At 31.8% G+C, this 9,441-nt stretch overlaps 1 protein-coding gene across 1 annotated transcript; it reads left to right on the top strand.

Moving 5' to 3' along the window:
* Positions 1–173: 173 nt before the first annotated feature.
* LOTGIDRAFT_164697 (hypothetical protein) lies at positions 174–6,720 on the top strand (the record flags this gene model as incomplete). Its single annotated transcript, XM_009061215.1, has 10 exons — positions 174–321; positions 912–1,100; positions 2,128–2,310; positions 2,493–2,557; positions 3,598–3,650; positions 4,227–4,307; positions 4,502–4,635; positions 5,093–5,681; positions 5,978–6,118; positions 6,522–6,720. The coding sequence occupies 10 exons, from the start codon at positions 174–176 to the stop codon at positions 6,718–6,720; spliced, it is 1,782 nt and encodes a 593-aa protein (XP_009059463.1).
* Positions 6,721–9,441: the final 2,721 nt, after the last annotated feature.

Below are 9,441 nucleotides of genomic sequence, written 5' to 3'. Positions count from 1 at the left end.
GGTACATTAAGCAATGATGAAGAAATTGATGATATAGCTGCTAGAATTATGATGGCTTCACCAAATCAGGATGAGGTCAGTTTGGTTAAATAAGATTTAAAAATGAAATGAAATTAAATGAATGGAGTTTTATGTCCTACTTTTCTGCACCTAACTTGCACAGCCTGTCGCACATGGGGCCTCTTTTTATTGTCCCATCCAGACGACTAGATGCTTTTTCCATGTCAGTCCCTTTGATCTGCATCACAAGGGGAAACCAGGTTTTAAAACCTGAAGGTTTTATCTCATCCTATTATCCCAGGATTGAACCCCGAATTTCAGGTTAGTGAGCAAGCGTCTAACTCATGGAGCCACAGCAGCTCTCAAAATTTAGAGCCATTTGTTGTTTATGATATTTAAGAACATTTAAGGCAAGTACAATGAATAAGGGACAATTTTTATGAAAAATTTAATTAAAAGCTCTGATTACTAAAATAATTAAAACATGACATCTATATTGTAGATCATCAATAGAAGAGGTGAAAATATTGAAATAAAAAGTAAGATTCCTTTTTTAAAACAGTTTCAAATCAAACTCAATTTATTTCTTAATTTTCACATTGCATTGGAATTTTATTGATTAATGACTGTAGGATCTTATTAAGCTTTATAGTTTATATTTTGAATGCATCTTTTGAATTTCAATTTGTTTAGTGTTTATTTTTTTTTATATTTTTCCATTATTATTATTATTTCTATAAAATGTTAAAACTTACAACTCCACATGGCATGCTTAAATATCATTTTTTTTTTTTTTTGATAAAACATACAAAAAATTCCTAATTTTGAAAAGTGATGTATAATATCTCAAAAATATTTCAAAATGGCTGTAGTTTGCTCTTGTTTTATTTGTATTTGTACTAAATTTTGAGGAGGGAGTCCATCAAGTGATGCTTTTGATGATGATGATGAATCCAGACCAGAGTCCTTCATGGCCAGTTCACCAGTTACAGGAAAAAATCTTCCTTTTCCATCAGAATTTAATTATTCTGATTCTGATAATGATAATGATGATGACTCAATGGAAGAAATTACAGTATATATTGAATCACGTTCTCGCAGTAATTTTATTTTTATCATTTTATTTTAGAAGTGATGTAGTCTGCTTCTTATTTTAATGCTTTTTGGTTTGTTTGTAGTGAAGTAGTTTTTTTTACTTTAGAATTTTCTCCTATTTTCTTATTTACTTATTGTACCAGACAATATTGGATGTGACTGGATAAAAATGAACTGAATGACCTTTACTACTGTTAGTTCTGAAAAATTGTAAAAACATTGTGTTGATCACTAAGCCAATATGGCAATATTTTTGTAACAAATTTATTGGTACCTACTATATCCAAAATAATAGCAAGAATTAGTTATTCTCTTTTCATCCTATAGCAATCAATGTTGGAATGTCCCTTAATAGCTGTAAAGTGGTTTTGAATTTGAAAAAGGTTTCTAGCATGTTTGTGTGAGTGGACATCATTTATAGTTGGATTCTCAGGAAAAAATCTTTACTATAAATGTTAATTTTGAAAACTGGTTTTCATGGCTTCATGTTTTAAAGGAATAAAAACCTGTCTTGTTTTTCAGTCTTATCATCTGTTTTAATCATTACTTTCAGCTCAATAACAGACCATTATGGTGGTTTGTGAAATTTTCTCTTTTGACACTGTTTGTCACTCTGGGAACTTTTTGTCACTTGCTCACCTATTTCATCTTTCACAAACCCTCAACCTAATTTGATTCACATTTCAAACATTTTATTGTACATTTCACAATTTAAAACAGATTGCTTGGTTTGTTTGTGGCTAGTTTCACTTTAAATGCTTTGATGTGACGTTTCATAAATAAACAATGTTAAGAAATTGTACAAATCAGAATAAGTAACATTAAACATGAAAATCTCAATACATGTACATTATTTATAATTTTTATTCCCTTTTTTTACACCAGTAAGGAATTAATTAGTACTCTAAATAAGATGTCAGGTTGTTCTGACTGTTGTAATGTGAGAATCCACAGAGTACACTGAATCACTCTAAACTTTCAAACATGTCAAATGTGAATTACAAAGAATGATTGTGATTGTTTATTTTGTAGTTTATGGGGCTACACCAGATTCTGGTTGGGTGGGTGATAGTGAGCAGACATCAATATCAGGACATGATGATAGACTGGGTGAAAGTCGTAAAGATAGTATGAAGATCAGTATTGATTTAGATAAATCTAGCAAGGTTAAACAGAGACCTGTATCATCATTTGTAGAAAGAAGACTTTATAGAGGTATGATATTTTATTTCATACTTAACAGCTGCAACAGCCGCCATAAGAATCTATTTTGATAAGTGAATCGCAGTTCCTTCTATAAATGAATATATGTGGCTTAAATGATAATAGCTCAAATTTTTTGATACTAGAGATAATATTATTGCGTGAAATTGTTGAAAAAATTATTTACTTTTTAGATAAATTAAAACCCAATCAACAAATATTGTCAGATGCAGAAATTAGAGATATAACAGAGAAAGAAGTAAGGGTTTCTAATATATTTTTGTTTATCTATTTTCTCAGATTAAATTTGTTGGACTTTCTCAAACTTTGGTTTTATATTATTCATTGTTATAGTCAAGCAAAAATATTTTTTCCATATTAATGTCCGATTCAAAACATGAGCAGTCCAATTTACTTTTAGGTAGATCAAGTAGTAATGGACAGAATAAGCCGTTTAGTTTCCAGTTTTGTTTATTCTACCCGAAAATAAAGTGGACTGCTCAGTTTTATAATTTTATTTTGTACCTGATTTGCAAAAATATTTTTGTATGATTACAACCATATATTTTATTTATTAGTTAGTTCTGATTAGTAATTTACCTTGGACAAGAAGAGTAAGTTGTGTGGCTGTTTTGTGTTAATGAAAGAATAATAGTCTTAAACTTTAAATGACAGGCATGTTGATTTGATTCTGCCATGCAATAAAATACAAAAAGTTTTTGTTGTGAAAATGTTACTGGCAAAGTGTTCAATTAATGAACTTAAGCAAAAAATGTGGCAAATGCATTCAAATCAACAGCTTTTATTTTGATGTGGTGTTAACTTCTATTCACAATGTTGTGTTTCGTTGATATTTGTGTCAACACTAATTCTAATTCTATTTGATATGAGTGTATTTACATCAGATTATTTTACATCTGACATTTTTATATTAAATACACATTCCTGTAGCTACACTGTCAGCACTTCTTGTAGCCTTGTGGGCCTATGTCCATTATTATATTAACTATTTTTAAAATTAAAGTTCAATTAGCCATTTCCACAGTATTTTTGATCCAGAGTAACCAAAAAAATACTCTCCAATAAGAAATTAAAATCAAATTGATTTGTACTATGAAACCATAATGGAAAAATAAAACAATAACATTAAGCACAAAATCCATTATGTCTCTCTTAGAAATTGATGATTAGCATGGTGATTTATGATTAAGTTTTAATAATCTGTTTGTATGAAGGTAAGTGATTGTATTGTAAAAAACCTAAGCTAAATCAATTCACATTTTGCTTGAATTCTTTCAGGATCTACACATAGCCTTTAATGAAGCTTATCATAGATATCAAAAGCTGAGCAGGTAAACATGTAGTTAAGTAGTAATTCTTTTAAAGATTAATTCAGAGCAGGAGAATTTTAGAAGTCTTTTTTAAACATAGAAAGAAGCCATATTAAAGAATTTACTAAACATAAAAATTTGTCTTATTTCAATTTTTATACGCCCACATGAAATGGGAGGCACATATTGTTCGTCTGTCAATAAAGCACAATTCTTGATTGATTTTGAAGAAACATGGTATAAGTGTTTGTAATCCCCAAGGATGACTCTATTGAAAATCAGAACAATTGAAAAATATTTAGTATGAGTTATTGCCCTTGTTCTTGAAATGCTCGTAAATACTCTAGAAGGCACAATTCTTGATGGATATTGGTGTTAGTGTTTGTCACCCAATGATGAACCCTATTGAAAATCAGAAAAATATTGAATATGAGTTATTGTTCAGATTGCCTAGCAAGCTATCTTATATTAATAATATTTTCACTCTTTGTCACCAAAATTTACTTATGTGATCAGTTTTGGGCTGCATAAATTGCACATTATATATGCTACTGAAATGGCATTTAGTATATAGTTTAAATTGTATTTATTCTGCAGCACCCCTATCACACCTGGTAATATACACCAAAAGAATGATGTCAAATTTGATGATAACTGGCATGAAAGATATATCGAAAGGTAAAGCATATTGTTAAATCATCACTTGAAATAATCCAGCTTAAAGTTGGATTGTCCATGATTGTTTGACTGATACATAACCTGATATTTTTCTTCAAATTATCTTTGGTCAGCAAAATTTCTATTTTGTGGAGGATATCCTTTTACTTTATATATACAAATCGTTTACATGAAAATTTAATTTTCTTTTTCAGACACATGTTATTAAGAATGCAGAAAGAATTACGTGCTCATGAAGCAGCATTAAAACGTAAACAGAAAGAAACTGAAGATAGAAATAAAAGGCGTTTATTACTTGGTCTGAATGATTTTGATGAAGACTATCAAGGTAAATTTTACAAATGTGTTCCCTACCTTTTCATTGCATTGCCCTTTACATTTCATAGATGTGCAGATAAGATATACTGCATAATGGAACAAAAACAAAAACAAAAACTGATTCAATATGATATGACTTGTATCTGCTCTTGCCATTGGATTCAATGTTCTGTTAAGCCAAATTAACAATTAACTTATGACGATTCAAATACATTATTAACAAATCTAAATGTTGATATTTTTTAAACCAGTTTAAATACATTTAACAACCAATCAGTATCATAAAAGTTGCATGATGCAGCTTAAGAAAAGAAGGCATCAAGAGTGACAAGAGGAAAGTTTTCTTTTAAGAATTCCATTTTCACAGCGATTATGAATAATGACACATTGTGGGGTTGAAAGTTGTATCAGCTGCCTTGATGCTGTTGTTACTTCAATATGTCTTCATGTTAAAAATTCTATTACAGATACAAGACAGTATTATCAACAGACCTCACCAGCACACAGAGAGATACCATTACAGTACCGACATATCAGACAAACACCTCATGCACCACAAACTACACCAACTAACAGTCGACCTCATACAGCATTACCTGCTTTCAGACGTCTCAATACCATGTCTCATTCAGACAACAGTTCAGCCAAACGTAGACCAAAAACTGCCACATCATATCGTGACAGAGATCCAAAACTTCAGGAAGCCCAGAAACACTATTCTGACAGAAACTTATTTAATGAAGGTAGAGAGCTTGTAGGATCTGTGCCAAGATCACCTTACGAAGCAAAACCTACACATCTAACAATTTATAAAGATGGAGATACTAACAAGATGTCCAGAACACAATCATCTATGTCTAAGAAAAGCCAAAGGAGTTCTAAAATTTCTGGACCACAAACTGGTGTAGACTTCACTAGATATGATCAACAAGAACAAAGTAAAACACCATCTAAGATTGATCCCCATACAGACAAGATATTAAAACATATGTCTCATTACCAAAGTGAAATGTTTGATGATGTTGATTTTGAAGATAGAATCAATACACCTTATAGGTATGCATCAAGTTTCTTAATAGTTTGCCTGTGGGATTCACGATGTTCATTTGTTCTTTACTTTTTGATTCATTAGAATAGAAAAGACTTTTCATTTTAATCATTGATTTTTTTAAGTAGAATGGTGTAAAATTAATTAGGGAAAAATTGGAGCTATATGCTGATATATGAGAGTGAAAGCGTTTAAAACATACAAAGCCACTGTTACACTTGCATTATTTAATACAGCAATTCAGATGATAATCATTTAGATAGGAGAATATCAAATTTTTATAGATTGCTTGCTTCTTCCACAGATTCGCAAAACAGGGAAAAGATCCTGTACCAAACATGAAATTGCAAAAGCTGAAAACAGCTATTGATTCTAAACAAATAGATCCCAGAAACCCTGAAGCCATGAGACCAAAGTCAAGTAAATCTATACCTAGTAAATGCAGGTAAGTTTTATAAATATCAATAATGGATACTTCAATAAGATATTTTTATTGGAAAGAAAATTTTGAAAACAAATTTATGTTATTTTTCTTTGGTCCTTCTTTTGAGTAAGGGCTCAACTGATAGTAGTTGATTTGAATAACTGTGAAAATCAACTATTGTTAAATGGAACTTATGGAAGCCCCAAGGATTGTGACAATGATAGCTGTCAGTTAACCATTATTTAATAATGTTATAGAGCTTTTTGTGGTCAATTTCACTTCAGCATTAAATTACTTCACAGCTGAATTCATCAAATAAATCATATATGTGAAGCTGACTAAGACAACATTACTAGCTACACATGATAGCACATGGCATTTATTCCTCAAATTGATAAATGACAACATTGATTTATATTTTCAGTCAATATGTTTTATTGTCCAAGCCTAAAGAGAAATCACTTTATCCTTTACCAACACCATTAGAAGAGCAATTATTAGCTGAGAGATTTCCTATGTTGGGAAATAAAGTATATGAACATTTTGAAGGAATGATCGTGAGACATAGAAAACCTGAATATAATATTGATTACTCACCATTTGCGAGAGAACTTTATGGTTGATATCTTATTTTGATTGATGTCAATATCTGTTGGGTGATGTCACTTTAAAGTAGATAGCAATGTGGGCCTACATTTGATGTCATTGCATAGTGGTTAATGTCACAGTATCACTCTAAAGTTGTAGTTTCTAAATGAGGCTAACATGGCTTTTGCCTCCCCAGTTCTAAATTTCTTATCATAGAGTTTTTTTTAATGCGTCATGCTGTTTGTTCCCAGGGCAATTCTGTAGTAGCTTTTCGACCCCTCCATTTTATGATTACTAGAAAAACCACAGGTTGATATCACTGTGTGGTTGATGGGTAGATGTCAGTTTCTGGTTGATATCACTAGGGTTGATTGGTGGATACATAGAACAGTATACAGTTCTATGGTGGATGTCAGTGTCTGGTTATCTGTATGATTGGTTGATTTGAGTGTTTGGTTTATCATTGAGTGATTGATTTGTGGGCCAGTGTCTGGTTGATATCACCAAGATTCATTAAATTACTTCAAATGTCATTGTCTGGTTGATATCACTAGGGTTGATTGGTGGAATTCAGTTTCTGGGTGAAATCATTGTGTGGTTGATGGGTGGATGTCAGGGTCTGGTTGATATCACTATTGTTCATTGGTGAATGATAGTTTCTGGATGATATCACTGTATGGCTGATTGGTGGATGATAGCTTCTGGATGATATCACTGTATGGCTGATTGGTGGATGATAGCTTCTGGATGATATCACTGTACGGCTGATTGGTGGATGATAGCTTCTAGATGATTTCACTGTATGGCTGATTGGTGGATGATAGCTTCTGGATGATTTCAGGGTCTGGCTGTTCTCACTGTATGGTTGGTTGATTGGTTGATTTAAGTTTTTGGTTAATCACTGAGTGGTTGATTGGTGTGTCAATGTCTTGTTGATATCACTAGGGTTCATTTGTGGATGCAGTGTCTGGTTGATATCACTTTGTGGTTTATTAATAGATGTCAGTGTCTGGTTGATATCAATGTATTTGATGGGTTTATTTAATGTCTTGATGATATCACTGAGTGATTAATTGGTGGAGGTCTGTGTCTGGTTGATATCACTGGGGTTCATTGGTGGATGCAGTGTCTGGTTGATATCACTATGTGGTTTATTAGTGGATATCAGTGTCTGGTTGATATCACAAGGGTTCATTGGTGGATGCAGTGTCTGGTTGATATCACTTTGTGGTTTATTAGTGGATGACAGTGTCTGGTTGATATCACTAGGGTTCATTGGTGGATGCAGTGTCTGGTTGATATCACTTTGTGGTTTATTAGTGGATGACAGTGTCTGGTTGATATCACAAGGGCTCATTGGTGGATGCAGTGTCTGGTTGATATCTCTTTGTGGTTTATTAGTGTATGACAGTGTCTGGTTGGTATCGCTGTATTTGATTGGTTTATCTAGTGTCTTGTTGATATCACTGAGTGGTTGATTTGTGGATGGAAGTGTCTTATTGTTTTCACTAGGGTTCATTGATAGATGCCAATGTCTTGTTCATTGGTGGATGTCAGTGTCTGGTTGTTATAACTGAGTGATGGATGTCTTGTCTGATTGGTATGAATGTGTGGTTGATTGGTAGACATTCTTGTCTAGTTGATATCACTATACGGTGCTGAATGGTTGATTGTTTTGTATATTTGATGTGATATTTGGTCTCAGTTTCACTCCCCTAAATATTTTGACATTTAGATTTAGAAAAGGTAAGATATTAAAGGATAGATACTAGAAACTGTTGTTGTTGTTATGTCCAGTGGACCAGGTTATGTAGATTAAATATTAATGTAGCAATAAGTAAGAGATCTTGTTTTCAGATGTAATCCTAAAGAGAATGGCAAGGATTTTAGCGATTTCTTTCAGCTTCCCCTTACAAAATCCTAAATTTATTGTGATCAGTAATGAATTCATACTGTCTTTTTATACTTTAAAAAACTGAAAACAATCATTTATTGTAAGATTTAGATTATAGATTGTAGTTTTCTTATTGAAGAATTATTAGAAAAATATAGAAATTATTATTATGTCTCATGTTGATGTAAAGATTATTAATTGTAAGAGTTTTTATGTTTTGAGATTAAATTTGTAGGAAATATTTAATAAATAATCTAATATAGTGTTTTTGTTGAACATTTCTTGCAATTGATTTGAGACATTGTCTTGATGGATACACACTTTTAACAGTTGTTCATTTCTTGCAATTGATTTGAGACATTGTCTTGATGGATACACACTTTTAACAGTTGTTCATTTCTTGCAATTGATTTGAGACATTGTCTTGATGGATACACACTTTTAACAGTTGTTCATTTCTTGCAATTGATTTGAGACATTGTCTTGATGGATACACACTTTTAACAGTTGTTCATTTCTTGCAATTGATTTGAGACATTGTCTTGATGGATACACACTTTTAACAGTTGTTCATTTCTTGCAATTGATTTGAGACATTGTCTTGATGGATACACACTTTTAACAGTTGTTCATTTCTTGCAATTGATTTGAGACATTGTCTTGATGGATACACACTTTTAACAGTTGTTCATTTCTTGCAATTGATTTGAGACATTGTCTTGATGGATACACACTTTTAACAGTTGTTCATTTCTTGCAATTGATTTGAGACATTGTCTTGATGGATACACAATTTTAACAGTTGTTCATTTCTTGCAATTGATTTGAGGCATTGTCTTGATGGATACACACTTTTAACAGT

The sequence above is a fragment of the Lottia gigantea genome (genome assembly GCF_000327385.1).
Source record: "Lottia gigantea unplaced genomic scaffold LOTGIsca_46, whole genome shotgun sequence".
Taxonomy (NCBI): domain Eukaryota; kingdom Metazoa; phylum Mollusca; class Gastropoda; family Lottiidae; genus Lottia; species Lottia gigantea.
The sequence above is the reverse complement of the archived record's forward strand: the minus strand, read 5'-3'. Positions and strand labels throughout refer to the sequence as shown.